The sequence below is a fragment of the Pleurodeles waltl genome, chromosome 11 (genome assembly GCF_031143425.1).
Source record: "Pleurodeles waltl isolate 20211129_DDA chromosome 11, aPleWal1.hap1.20221129, whole genome shotgun sequence".
Taxonomy (NCBI): Eukaryota; Metazoa; Chordata; class Amphibia; order Caudata; family Salamandridae; genus Pleurodeles; species Pleurodeles waltl.
This window is the reverse complement of record NC_090450.1, coordinates 379,058,415-379,073,464: the sequence shown is the minus strand read 5'-3', so window position 1 is coordinate 379,073,464 and position 15,050 is coordinate 379,058,415. Positions and strand designations below refer to the sequence as shown.

At 43.5% G+C, this 15,050-nt stretch overlaps 1 protein-coding gene across 2 annotated transcripts in view; it reads left to right on the top strand.

Annotated features, from left to right (window-relative positions):
• YEATS2 (YEATS domain containing 2) overlaps positions 1–15,050 on the top strand; it is a 1,667,962-nt gene that overhangs the window by 1,556,949 nt on the left and 95,963 nt on the right. For both annotated transcript variants that reach the window (XM_069213699.1, XM_069213698.1), the window contains one exon: positions 3,815–3,889. In XM_069213699.1, coding sequence (XP_069069800.1) covers positions 3,815–3,889 — 75 coding nt within the window. The remainder of the gene's footprint in view (positions 1–3,814; positions 3,890–15,050) is intronic.

The following is a 15,050-nucleotide window of genomic DNA, read 5'->3' as shown; positions in this document are numbered from 1 at the left end:
AAGCACAGGTCCAGATTTGAGCTACCATCTGCCTTTTTTTACAGGACTTTTCAACCTTTTTGGCAAAACTTTTTGAGTCTGTGTGAGGATGGTATTGAGAAAGATGGGGTTCAAGCCATGTAGTGCATGCCAGCGTGCCATGTTGGTGACGTACCCCCATTAGGTATGTCTCTGGTGCCTCGACAGAGACCACGACTCAAAGTTGTGTTCCGATTGCTGGGCCATGGCCCCGAAAGCTTTGAGAGAGCGGTGTCTGAAGCTCATGGCGGCCCGGCAGTCGACTTCCGTTGGCGCAACTCCTAGTATGTCACGGTCCCCATCGAGGAGGTGGTTGCCGGACTGTTCCAGGATCCTTAAGTTCTCTCTTTCACACTCAAGGTCCTCCGGGCATTCATGGAAGAGGCACAAAAAGAAGAAGTCCAAGCGGACTTTGACTTTGCCATGCTCATAGGCCTACGAGGTGTCTCGGGAATGTCGATGTTCCAGGCACGGTTCCGCGGAACCAATGCCAGGGCCGACTTTGAGCCTCCCTCCCCCCTCTTTCCGGAAGCTGGAGCAAGCCCCGCTCAACTTGGAGAGTTTTACGACACCATACAGCTTGTATTTGACTGGGCTGCCCCAACTGGCGCGCCTTTGGGCCCATTGGGGTCGGCCGGGGCCCATCAGATTCCACGCCAGCGGCTTTAGCCTCATCACCTTTGACGACTCCTGGATCCGATATCGGATCCAGAACGACATTCGTTTATGAGGTACTGATGCCTTAAAAGCAAAGTCTTAGGGGAAAAGACGTTTTGCCTTTGTACTGCTTTGGTAACTAAAGCTTCTCAAAAATAGATACCTGCTAGCCTATTTAAATTGTACAAAGAATAAATCTTCAGTTATTACTAACCCACCCATTACTTCAAACTTTTTTTACATTATGAATATTCATGAAACATTTGTATTATAAATTTAAGAAACATCATGGATCTATACATCCAGCATTATTAGTTCTTCTAAAAATTAATTAAAAACACAATATTTCATCATAGCAGTTTCATCAGACAGAAAATAAAGCTAAAATAAAAAAGCGAAACAAAATTAACTATTACCACCCTCTGTGGATACGAGAGGTGTGAGCACCATTTGCAAAGTTTGAAGAGTATCATCAGTTGATGATAGATGTTTGGTACGGGAACTATAGTGTGTGACAGCCTTTACGTTTTTTGTATGTATGTGGTAGATTTAGACCACTATAATGTGAATGGGATAAGACACAAAGAGAATAACTTTTTTGGGCTGATCTGTGGTTGGTTACTTACCACACGGGTGTCTTTAGTGACAGGTTGTGTAGCAGGGGTGGATGGTGTTCAAGGGCTAAGGGGCTGCGCCCCTAGCCTTTTCTGGCCTCTCTAGTGAAGCATGTATTTAATTACATGATGAAAGTAAAACATTTTCTGCACAACATTTTCCGAGTGAAAGTTTTGCACTTTGAAAAGCCCCACTGCACCTGCGTCAGTATGTGGCTGAAAGCTGCACAGTGGGGCTTACAGGGCTTGCCCACGCAAAGCCCTTAGGTTTTTTCAGAACGCAGTGACGTCCCTGGTTTATCTCCTCCTCCACCAGAATCCCTGATAGTAAACAGCCTGGAGCGTTTTTTGTTCAGCCCAGGTTTCTGAAAACTTCATGTCACTCTGATATTATTATCCACCCTTTCCTATTTACTCAAATGGTGGGGTGTGATCAGAAGGGTCTACGTACCAGAGGTCACATTTTATTAAAAGAATGTGGCATTGCGCATAAAAATCCCCTTTTCCTGCATTACAAGCAGTCTGTGGCAGAGAAATTGAATAAATACAATGAATGACTCCATCCAGGGCTCTCTGGGAGACAGGAGTGTGACCTGAAGACCTCAAGTCATAAATATGCCAAAGATAACCCTGCACACAAGTAAGTTGGAGCTCTATCTTTTTTTACAGACAATAAGATAAAAACCTGTTCTCTCAGCTCTCCTCTCCCTTCACTGCCTCTGTAGGTGATTTCGTCTCTCAAAGGCAGTAATGGTTCCAGTAATTTATTATGGCTAGTTATGCTCCTTTTATTTCTTCTGCAGACTAATGATGTGATATGTCATATTAAACATGTAATCTGCAGCTCAAATAAAAGTGTACCTTTTATCACTGAAACTGCTGGATACTGGATGGGTGAGGTAATGTGTGTTTGTTTGAATAAGTGTTTGCAGGGCTTGACTGAGTGGCTGAGAAAAGGTGGGTGTCTGTGTATAAGAGTTGTGTGAATGGCAGTGGATGAAAATGTGGATGAGTAAATGGGTAGGTGACCAAAGGCAGTAGGTGAATGGAAATACGTGGGTAGTGAGGCTCACTCACAAGGTGCAATTCGGTCTTGTATTTGTGCCCCACCACTGCTTTCAGTCACCAGCCGCCACTGTTGTGTAGTCACATGGTATTGACTTATGCCGATTGTTGCACTGGGACAATCAGGTGGTATCTATTATTCTGCTGGTTTATAGAGAGATTAAGTAATCTGTGGGATCAGATACTTAGCTACCTGTATAATAATGTTTTTGTTTAAATTCTATGTGAAAAACGACATTGAAAGAGAGGTCCTGAAGAAGGTGGTTAAAAGTTATCTAGGTCATCGAAAACTGCGTTGATTGTTTAGTGAATTCCCTGGTTAAGACACAGTGGTGGAAAACTGAAGAGATGTCTCCTTTCTGTGCTACTAAGAATACATCCCTGATGGGAGGGAGTAGTGTCTTGAGAATGTGTGATTGTGTATGCCTGGTATGAATGTAAGAGCTGATTGAGTATGTTTTATGTCGTTTCATTTTAATTTTATTATGTGTCTGATGAAACTGTTATGATGAAATATTGTGTTTTTAATATATTTTAGAAAATAGTAATGCTGGATGTTTCTTAAATTATTAATATGAATGTTTCGTGAAGAATCATAGTTAATGAAACAAAAAAAATGATTGAGGTGCGTTAGTAATAATTGAAGATTTATTCTTTGTAGGAATGTAATAGGCTAGCGGGCATCTTTTTTTTTAAAGCTTTATGTGTTATGCTCCTGAGCCTTAAAAGTATATAGGGGGTACACTTTGTGAAATACTTCTGCTTTGATTGCTATTCTATGAGAAGTATTGGGTTAAAAGTATCCCATGGAAGAACAACTTACTGTTGATTACGCCATTTTTAGTGGCTACTGTATCTAACTGCACATCCCTTCCTTCTCTCCCCTCCCGTTCTGTGGAGTGGCTTCTTTTCAAACACTGAAAGGGTCCAGTGGTAGTAATCAGTACACTGATACCATCAATTGTTCATGCTCTGTGTCTGAGGACATTTAAAGAGCAAAAAAAGGAAACTGACCATAGCACTCTGCTGACCCTTACATGTGGCTCCTCTGTCATTTCCAGGGTGGTAGGGAGGAAACACAGAGCCACAGGGGGACCACCTACAGGTACGTGGGAGCACTGCTGAAATAAGTTTCTCGATGTAGTCTGGCCCCTGGGGAGTTTTCCAAGGTGAGGAATCTGTGGTCAGAGTACCCACCAGAAAGATTGTTAACCAAGGTAAGTAACTTGTTTGTTGGAATTGTGTTGACATCAATAGTCCAGAAATATGTTTATGCCTAGTCGTTAATTAAATAATCCATAATGTATTTTGGTTTTTCTTTCTTAAGTTTCCTTTCTCAGCTTAGTTTTTATTTTTTGTTCTTTGCTTGTCTTTTTCTGTTTGAATTTTCATTAACAAGACTTTCTATTACAAATGTGCTACTCCAATAAATAAATCTGTTAACCTGCTCTGTTTTATAGATAGGAGTTTCTTTCCAGCCTTTTGAAGTGGAGAAAAATGTTTATGCATGTGCTGTTGAAGGCATGATTGTAAAGGTAGGAATTATCTCCAGTTTATTTGAAGTTTGGTTTTGGTATTGGCTATTAAAAAAAACAGGCTTAAATTATATTTACATGTTAACACATGTTAAATGTTTTAAATATTTAATCTTTCGTTAAAAATTCTGTATGCGTTAGACCTGCAATTTGTACTGCCATTTGTACTGCATGCGCTCCTCGTTTTTGAGTAGAGTTTATTTTTAACTGGTAGTCATACTGTTACTTTATCTCAAGTGACTGAGGATTTCCTGCACAATGAGGACCAGAAAAATCTTCTCTGTTATTTTTTTTTGGGGGGGCGGGGGGGGGTTGTAGTCTTCCTCCAGCTCATTACTGTATGATGCCAGTGGGTCAGTCGTGAAAAGATCTGATATTATTAAGTATGAGCACATGGTGGTTAAATAAAGATAACTAACACGGAGAAAAGGCAGAGAGAGAAAGAAGAAAATATATATTTTTCTTTTTCTTTCTGAACATGTCTCCCCCTTTTGCTCTCGTTCACCTTTCCTTCCTTTCTTGTTATTTGTATCCCTGTCCTCTTCTCATAACTTTCTGCCAGTTACGATCCTCTATCTGCCTTCCCATCCCTCCATCTCTCTTCCCATCCCTCCATCTCCTCAGCTCTCTCTGTTGATTTCAAATGCCCCGTTTTCAATTTTGATTGCCAATTAGTCAGTTCGGGAAAACAATTATAATTTTGGATACGTATTATTCTTAATAACGCTACTTCCATGTTAGTGATTTTGTCGTGGTTGTCTCTTAGAATGTTCACAACTCTTCAAAGTATAAAATCAGTGGCTGGCGGTGACGTTTTAAAGTGGTGGGAAGTACAAAGCGAATATTTTGACCAATAACTGGCAGTGTGAGAAACCAGAAATGCCTTTGGGCTCAACGCCAAATCTCTCAATAATCATGGCTCGTTAATGGTGTTTTGTTTATAATGGGCCATGATGGAGAGCTCCGGAGTAGAGGCCGAAGACAGCGCGAGATTCTCACAGTGCCTGTCAGTGGGTCAAAAAGATGAAACACAACGTGCTAACAACAGCTAAAATGTTTACTTACCCACACGTCATTGGTGGTGTTCTCTTCATTTCCAGCCTGTGATGGCTCAGAAGGTTGGTCACAGAGCCAACTCCCCTCTTCCAATCCATATGCTGCTGTTGTGCTGTTAATAATATTACCCAGCATGAGAGAAGCACCCAGATTGGTTGGAGCAGGCTGGCTCAGTGCTCCTTCAGTCAGTGGGGGCCTATACTGTCCACTCGGCTGTCTAATACAGCTTGGGTTGGAGAGGTTCATCCGGCTAAACTGGCATGCATACTTGGAGTATGGATTAGTGCCATTACTCCTCCCTGCTGCTGCCAATCAGTTGCAATGGCCCCACCTCGCCCTCAGCGCAGGCTGGGAAGCAACACATTTAAAAAATGGCGATAAATTCATTTTCATTACCATTTTATTATCATGTTTGCTGCGTTTGCGGAAGTGGAGGGCAACACTCCTCCACCCTAATGGAGAACTGCTGCTGCCTCAAAATGCCTGGCTTTTCCACTAATTAGCTATTAATAACTATAGCAGCTGCCTTTACTAAATTGAATATGATTTTGCTAAGTAAAGCTCCTGTTAAAAAATGTACTCTTGTAACTCAAATTCAGCATCACACCTGATTTCTTCTCCTGTAGTGATTGTTAAATGATCTATAAGCTGCTCCCAAAAGTTCTCAGTTACTGGTCAGAAGAAGATATGTGTACATGACCAGCTTGAGGTGGTCATGTACACATCAACATCTATAGTTTGAATTGGGATGCATGTTAGCCAGTTTAGAGGTAGTCTGATATGCTCAGTGGGTGGTCATAAGATGTTTGCGACGGTACTGCATGTTAGAAACGGTCATACAAATAATTTTTGTTCAGTACCAACTGCAATAACTTAAGACCTCCAGTGAGTTAATTCATTCATCCTCAATATTCTGACACATATAGGTCACCAACAAATTGATCTAAAGGGATGCTTGCTAATAAGAATCCCTGCTACACGAGTGGACGTCCCAAATCAATAAATACAAATACCGTGAGCCCTCAGCCTAGATTATTGCACGGCTGTCTTGTAACTGAATTACCCAGACAACATCCCACAAAATACTACACAACTTAGATTGACATCCTTAGACCAAGCTTCATCAATTTGTCGTTTTAGAGTGAATTACTGACCATGAGACGCCCCTGATCAGAAGATACTAATCCCCCACTGAATTCCCTAGGTGCTACCGACCAGACATTATCCCCAGTCCTGATGATGACCCACTATTGATTTATGTCTACATATGGGGTTGAAACGTTGACATGATTTGAATGTGGATTATAATTGTAAAGAAATTCTATGTGACTACAGGGCTTCCTGGATTGACAAAGCCGCTAGAAGTCCATATTATTCTTAAACCACTTTCTGTATACATTGTATATATCACCTTCACTTCCTCTCACAATATTCACTTTCACTGTGTGCTTTGAATTAGGAGCACCTACAAACATAAGTACAATCTTCTCTTATGCTAAAAATGTAAAAAGAAACAAAAAGCAATAAAACACTACTTATTCCACATAGATTGTATATTTGTAATTGCTCAATCAATAGATTACCGTGGAAGTCTAGGAGCACTTCACCCTTGCTTTGACCAAATATTTACTTCCATGAAGGGAAAGATAGCTTTTTATTTTCAGAGAAAAAAATGTTTTATTTGAGATTATTGAATAGGATTTAATAGATTTACTGGGTATTTTGTATTAGGTAGTTATGTTTCTTGGTATACATTGTGAACATGGCACAGTGACAAAACCAATATACAATTAGTATCGATAATTGGAATTGCAAATTACTTTAATTGTAACATCCTTCAAATTCAAACAGTCCATAATGATAAAATAAGGAACCGAGAAGGGGAGGCAATAATTAAAGATCCTTAGTTCCACGTACAGCAGTGGAAAAAGAATGGTTATAACTGTGCAAGAATGGCATAGCACTATTATGTTAGCTTGTACAGTCACCTGCATTAAAGTTAGGTCAGGCCATGGTAGGACTGCAATATCTTTTAGCAATATTATGGGTATTAAATCTTTACTTATTATCAAGTAGAAAGTCCTAGAGAATTGCGCAGTCTGTAAATCACTCTCGTACAAAAGTAATCTAAAACATTCTGGTAGCCATTCACCATGTGTGGGAGGTTTCCTAGTTTTCCAAGGTTGTAAAAAAACAAACTTTGGCCACTGCCAATGAGGTAGTCACTCAGGTATGCCGCGAGGAAAGAATGCCTAAGAAATAAGAAAGATTGCACAGCTATACGAATTTCATTGATTGTCGGAAGGGTGTGAAACTGTATGTAGACAATGTGTCCCAAATGTTTTTCCACTAAGTAGTAATAGTTGGACGGGCCAATCAAATGTAACACAATGTGCCTTCCTCCTGATCACATCTCCAGCTACTTTAATCGTGGTCCAAACCACAGATAACAGTCTTGATGGTGTCCAGTTGTGTAGGATTTTATAAAATGAAGATTTCAGTCAAGACTCACAAAGTCCCCAGTTGTTATTTTTACAAGTGAGGAGGACCAGTCCTTTTCTGTGTATTCAGTTGAGAGACTAGTTTGCCATCTTTCACAGATGTTTCACATCGTAGGATTAGTTCTGTGGTTCCTGTGTTGTATAGTCCAGTCCCTACCCCTTTGTGTAAACCCCACAAGTTATTGCATGTATATATGGGGGAAATAGTGGCTGTATCTTTGTTTACTCGATATGTAAATAGCAGTGTCTCCGTTGTCAGTAGTGCCAGTGTTGATAATCTTCAAGCCAAATTATGAGTTTAATTCTATCAAAACATTAATTGTCTCATTAGATAGCATTTTACTAATAGTTAATATTCCTTTGACTGTCCAATCTCTCCAGTAAAAAGAGCATCTTCTATCATTATTCACCTGTTGTTCCATATTGGGGTTTCTGGTTGTAAGTCTGGGCCTGTCTTCATAGATCTACAAGCGCACAGCCAAGTGCTAATAGTGAGTTATAGCAAGTTATGTTTATGGGAGGGGCAGTTCGTCAAAGTACTCACCATCTGTTGAGAATGATCTGTAGGGTCATTGTGAGAAAGTAGCCACTTTCTAGCCTTGTTACCCCCACTTTGGGCCTGTTTGTGAGTGTATGTCAGGGTGTTTTCACTGTCTCACAGCTGTCTTGTTTCCAAATGTTGGAAGGTGGGTCATTAGTTGTGTGGCCTGCACAAGTAACGAGTCCGCACACGACCGCCACTGGGAACCAAACACCCCATTGTAGCGCTTGACTCTCATAGGGTAGCGTTGCAGAGCAGTCCAAGGCTTACTTAAGGGAGGTGGTGTGGGCTAGTAATCCGCATCCACAAGCACGCAAGCACGACTCTTAATAAATGAATGCCCAGTCTGTGCTTTTTCTTTTGATAAAGCAAAAGTACATTTATTATTCACACACACTACTCAATACTATGCAACAATCTACAAATATATACAAAGTGATGAAATCACTCTGGGCCAACAGTATGTAATCGTTCAGGTCTCCTTAAGGGAGAATATAATCCAACAACCCACATGGCAAAACAATCCCAGTGTCCCCCTTTGGGACATTTGAACATTCTGACAGTATTCAACAGTACAGTGCAATGATGACACCTACATTTGTGAATAAATACTTTCATCCTGCCAAGATGTGACTGTCAGTGTATATACACATAGCCAAAAAGTTTTGCATTTCCTCTTTTCACTCTTTTCTAAAGTGCTGAAAAGTACTTCTAACTTTCTAAAAAGTTCTAAAAAGTTTTAAAAGTTTTTTTTCTCTGTCTTTCTAAAAGCCCTGACAAACTTTTTTCTTTTTTTCTACCACTTTAACTCTCTCTAAAAATGTCTGGCACAGGCCAAAATGTTGATCTGTCCAAACTTGCATATGATCACCTTAGCTGGAAAGGAGCAAGGAGTCTCTGCATAGAGAGAGGTTTGAGTGTAGGGAAGAATCCTTCCTTGGAACTGTTACTTAACATGCTTAGAGAACAAGATAGGGCTAGAAGTGCCCCATCTGTTGAAAAAGTAGCTAATGGTTCCCAATCTGATCCAGGGACTCCCCCAGGAAAAGATTCAGGAAAGAAACTCCCTAGCCTTCCCATTACTAGACAGTCTAGCATAGTTGGTAATGATGGAGAGCCACACCATACAAATAGTGTTGTCTCACATTATAGCAAAAGCATTTATTCACACCACAGTGGTAGTGATGTTTCTGTTAGCCAAGCTGTTAGGGTGCCCTCTGTAAGGGACAGGTCTCCTTCTGTCCATTCTCACCATACTTCTGTTTCAAGGCATGTCCCTCCCACCCACCCTGATGACAGATTGTTAGAAAGGGAGCTCAATAGATTGAGAGTGGAACAAACCAGACTGAAGCTCAAGAAGCAACAGCTGGATTTGGATAGACAGACTTTAGAAGTAGAGAAGGAGAGACAGAAACTGGGTTTAGAAACCCATGGGGGCAGCAGCAGTATTCCCCATAGTCATCCTGCAAAAGAGCATGATTCAAGGAATCTGCATAAGATAGTTCCCCCTTATAAGGAGGGGGATGACATTAACAAGTGGTTTGCTGCACTTGAGAGGGCCTGTGTTGTACAGGATGTCCCTCAAAGGCAGTGGGCTGCTATCCTATGGCTATCATTTAGTGGAAAAGGTAGGGATAGGCTCCTTACTGTGAAAGAAAGTGATGCCAATAATTTTACAGTTCTTAAGAATGCACTCCTGGATGGTTATGGCTTAACCACTGAACAGTACAGGATAAAGTTCAGAGAGACCAAAAAGGAGTCTTCACAAGACTGGGTTGATTTCATTGACCATTCAGTGAAGGCCTTGGAGGGGTGGTTACATGGCAGTAAAGTTACTGATTATGACAGCCTGTATAACTTGATCCTGAGAGAGCATATTCTTAATAATTGTGTGTCTGATTTGTTGCACCAGTACTTGGTGGACTCTGATCTGACCTCTCCCCAAGAATTGGGAAAGAAGGCAGACAAATGGGTCAGAACAAGGATGAACAGAAAAGTTCATACAGGGGGTGACAAAGAGAACACTAAGAAGAAAGATGGTGAAAAATCTCAAGATAAGCATGGGGATAAGGGTAAAACCAAAGATCCCACTTCAAATCTTAAACACTCTTCAGGGGGTGGGGATAAAACAAATTCTTCCTCTTCTTCTCAACCTACACAAGTTAAAAAGCCTTGGTGCTTTGTGTGTAAAAACAGAGGCCATAGGCCAGGGGATAAGTCCTGTCCAGGTAAACCCCCTGAGCCTACCACCACTAATACATCAAGCTCTAGTGCCCCTAGCAGTAGTGGTACTAGTGGTGGGACTGCTGGCAACAGTCAAGTTAAGGGTGTAGTTGGGTTCACTTTTGGGTCCATAGTAGAAACTGGGGTAGTCACTCCCAAGACAGTTTCTGTCACACCTAGTGGCATTGGCCTTGCCACACTGGCTGCTTGTCCCCTTACAATGGATAAGTACAGGCAGACAGTTTCAATAAATGGTGTTGAGGCCTTGGCCTACAGGGACACAGGTGCCAGTATCACTTTGGTGACTGAAAACCTAGTGCACCCTGATCAACACATCATTGGACAACAGTATAAGATTATTGATGTCCATAACTCCACTAAGTTTCTTCCCTTAGCTATAATTCAGTTTAGTTGGGGTGGAGTTACTGGCCCTAAGCAGGTGGTGGTATCACCTAGCTTACCTGTAGACTGTCTCTTAGGTAATGACCTAGAGGCCTCAGGTTGGGCTGATGTAGAGTTTTATGCCCATGCAGCCATGCTGGGCATCCCAGAGGAATTGTTCCCTCTCATTTCTACTGAAATGAAAAAGCAAAGGAGAGAAGGCCTGAAAACTCAGCCTCCATCAACAGGTAAAAAGGGTATCACAGTATCCCCTAACCACCCTACCATTCAGGATACCATTCCTGTGGTAGGAGAAACCTCTCCTGGGGTGGCACCTGTTCCAAGGGAATCATCAGCTGGCATAGCTGTACTCCCTGAGGTGGAAGTACCTCTCTGTGGGATAACTAACATTGGTGAAATAAAGAGCACCATTTTAGTTAACATGGAGCATCCCTCCAACCCTCCCAGAGAAACTTTAGTGCAGAAACCCTGCACTGCCTCACAACACTTAGGACAGCATCCCTGCCCTAGTGTGGAGCTCATAGGACAGCATCCCTGCCCTGCTCCAACTCAAGAGAAACAGCATCCCTGTTCTCTCTTCCAGCCATATGGACAAAGTTTTTGCCCAGCTATGGCTTTTCTGAGACAGCATCCCTGTCTGGCATTTCCATCACTACAAATAGGTTCAGTGGACAATTCCCACTGCTCTAAACTAAAACTTACTGATAGAAACTCTGAAAATACATCTTCACATTGTTGCTTAGCTAAAAAACTTCAAACAGGGTGGTTTACATCCCCACAGGGAAGTAACCATATAGTGGATGATAAAGGGAGTAACCAGTCTATTGCAGAGCTACTCTCTACTTATCACCACTTAGACAATAAAGTCTCAACTGGCCAAGGTTAGCCTTATTGTCCTTCGTTTGGGGGGGGGGGGTTGTGTGAGAAAGTAGCCACTTTCTAGCCTTGTTACCCCCACTTTGGGCCTGTTTGTGAGTGTATGTCAGGGTGTTTTCACTGTCTCACTGGTATCCTGCTTGCCAAGGCCCAGTGCTCATAGTGAAAACCCTATGTTTTCAGTATGTTTGTTATGTGTCACTGGGACCCTGCTAGTCAGGACCCCAGTGCTCATAAGTTTGTGACCTATAGGTATGTGTTCCCTGTGTGATGCCTAACTGTCTCACTGAGGCTCTGCTAACCAGAACCTCAGTGGTTATGCTCTCTCATTTCTTTCCAAATTGTCACTAACAGGCTAGTGACTAATTTTACCCATTTACATTGGCTTACTGGAACACCCTTATAATTCCCTAGTATATGGTACTGAGGTACCCAGGGTATTGGGGTTCCAGGAGATCCCTATGGGCTGCAGCATTTCTTTTGCCACCCATAGGGAGCTCTGACAATTCTTACACAGGACTGCCACTGCAGCCTGAGTGAAATAACGTCCACGTTATTTCACAGCCATTTTACACTGCACTTAAGTAACTTATAAGTCAACCATGTGTCTAACCTTTACCTGGTAAAGGTTAGGTGCAAAGTTACTTAGTGTGAGGGCACCCTGGCACTAGCCAAAGTGCCCCCACATTGTTCAGGGCCAATTCCCCGGACTTTGTGAGTGCGGGGACACCATTACACGCGTGCACTACATATAGGTCACTACCTATATGTAGCTTCACAATGGTAACTTCGAATATGGCCATGTAACATGTCTATGATCATGGAATTGCCCCCTCTATGCCATCCTGGCATAGTTGGCACAATCCCATGATCCCAATGGTCTGTAGCACAGACCCTGGTACTGCCAAACTGCCCTCCTGGGGTCCAGCCAGGCCTGGCCCAGGATGGCAGAACAAAGGACTTCCTCTGAGAGAGGGTGTTACACCCTCTCCCTTTGGAGAATGGTGTGAAGGCAGGGGAGGAGTAGCCTCCCCCAGCCTCTGGAAATGCTTTCTTGGGCACAGATGTGCCCAATTCTGCATAAGCCAGTCTACACCGGTTCAGGGGACCCCTTAGCCCTGCTCTGGCGCGAAACTGGACAAAGGAAAGGGGAGTGACCACTCCCCTGACCTGCACCTCCCCTGGGAGGTGTCCAGAGCTCCTCCAGTGTGCTCCAGACCTCTGCCATCTTGGAAACAGAGGTGCTGCTGGCACACTGGACTGCTCTGAGTGGCCAGTGCCACCAGAGACTCCTTCTGATAGGCTCCTTCAGGTGTTAGTAGCCTATCCTCTCTCCTAGGTAGCCAAACCCTCTTTTCTGGCTATTTAGGGTCTCTGTCTCTGGGGAAACTTTAGATAACGAATGCAAGAGCTCAGCCGAGTTACTCTGCATCTCTCTCTTCACCTTCTGCCAAGGAATCGACTGCTGACCGCGCTGGAAGCCTGCAAACCTGCAACATAGTAGCAAAGACGACTACTGCAACTCTGTAACGCTGATCCTGCCGCCTTCTCGACTGTTTTCCTGGTGGTGCATGCTGTGGGGGTAGTCTGCCTCCTCTCTGCACTAGAAGCTCCGAAGAAATCTCCAGTGGGTCGACGGAATCTTCCCCCTGCAACCGCAGGCACCAAAAAGCTGCATTACCGGTCCCTTGGGTCTCCTCTCAGCACGACGAGCGAGGTCCCTCGAATCCAGCAACTCTGTCCAAGTGGCCCCCACAGTCAAGTGACTCTTCAGTCCAAGTTTGGTGGAGGTAAGTCCTTGCCTCACCTCGCTAGACTGCATTGCTGGGAACCGCGACTTTTGCAGCTACTCCGGCCTCTGTGCACTTCCGGCGGACATCCTTTGTGCACAGCCAAGCCTGGGTCCACGGCACTCTAACCTGCATTGCACGACTTTCTAAGTTGGTCTCTGGCGACGTGGGACTCCTTTGTGTAACTTCGGGTGAGCACCGTTTCACGCATCCTCGTAGTGCCTGTTTCTGGCACTTCTCCGGGCGCTACCTGCTGCTAAGAGGGCTCCTTGTCTTGCTCGACGCCCCCTCTACCTCCTGGTCCAATTTGCGACCTCCTGGTCCCTCCTGGGCCACAGCAGCGTCCAAAAACGCTAACCGCACGATTTGCAGCTAGCAAGGCTTGTTGGCGTTCTTTCGGCGGGAAAACACTTCTGCACGACTCTCCACGGCGAGAGGGATCCGTCCACCAAAGGGGAAGTCTCTAGCCCTTTTCGTTCCTGCAGAAACCTCTGCTTCTTCTGTCCAGTAGAAGCTTCTTTGCATCCACAGCTGGCATTTCCTGGGCATATGCCCATCTCCGACTTGCTTGTGACTTTTGGACTTGGTCCCCTTGTTCCACAGGTACCCTAGATTGGAAATCCATCGTTGTTGCATTGTTGGTTTGTGTCTTTCCTGCATTATTCCTCTAACACGACTTCTTTGTCCTTAGGGGAACTTTAGTGCACCTTGCACTCACTTTTCAGGGTCTTGGGGAGGGTTATTTTTCTAACTCTCACTATTTTCTAATAGTCCCAGCGACCCTCTACAAGGTCACATAGGTTTGGGGTCCATTCGTGGTTCGCATGCCACTTTTGGAGTATATGGTTTGTGTTGCCCCTATCCCTATGTGTCCCCATTGCATCCTATTGTAACTATACATTGTTTGCACTGTTTTCTAAGACTATACTGCATATTTTTGCTATTGTGTATATATATCTTGTGTATATTTCCTATCCTCTCACTGAGGGTACACTCTAAGATACTTTGGCATATTGTCATAATAATAAAGTACCTTTATTTTTAGTATAACTGTGTATTGTGTTTTCTTATGATATTGTGCATATGACACTAAGTGGTACTGTAGTAGCTTCACACGTCTCCTAGTTCAGCCTAAGCTGCTCTGCTAAGCTACCATTATCTATCAGCCTAAGCTGCTAGACACCCTATACACTAATAAGGGATAACTGGGCCTGGTGCAAGGTGCAAGTACCCCTTGGTACTCACTACAAGCCAGTCCAGCCTAGTCATAAGCTCTAGTCATAAGCTCTAGTTTGATCCACAAATGCGGAATGGCATTAATTTAGTTATAATATTGGTCGTTTGAGACAGATGTTGGACTATATGATTTGTTTCTGTGTGCACAAGTCTAAGACTACCGACGCACACCAAGGCAAGGGGAACATGGCGGCAGCTAGGTAGCTGAGCCACGAGTCCTCCGCACCAGGAGAGCTGACGCGACGAAAGGAGGAAGAGGAGGGGCTTGCCGGGCGCGCTGAGGCAGCGCTAGTGCCGGCGGCTCCGGAGCTCGGAGAACATGGTTTGTGGAATTCTGCAGACGCGCTTTTTTCCCTCATGGAGATTTTTTTGTTGTTTTTTAAATCCCTACCTCCTAGGAATCTTGAACGGGTTTTTTTTTTATTGGGCTTAGCGCTTCGCAGCAGATTTATTTTTGGGCAGCATCTGACATTTTTTACGTAAGAGCCCTTTTCAGGTGACATAGACCGGAAAATTATCGTGCCTCTAAGTAGGCG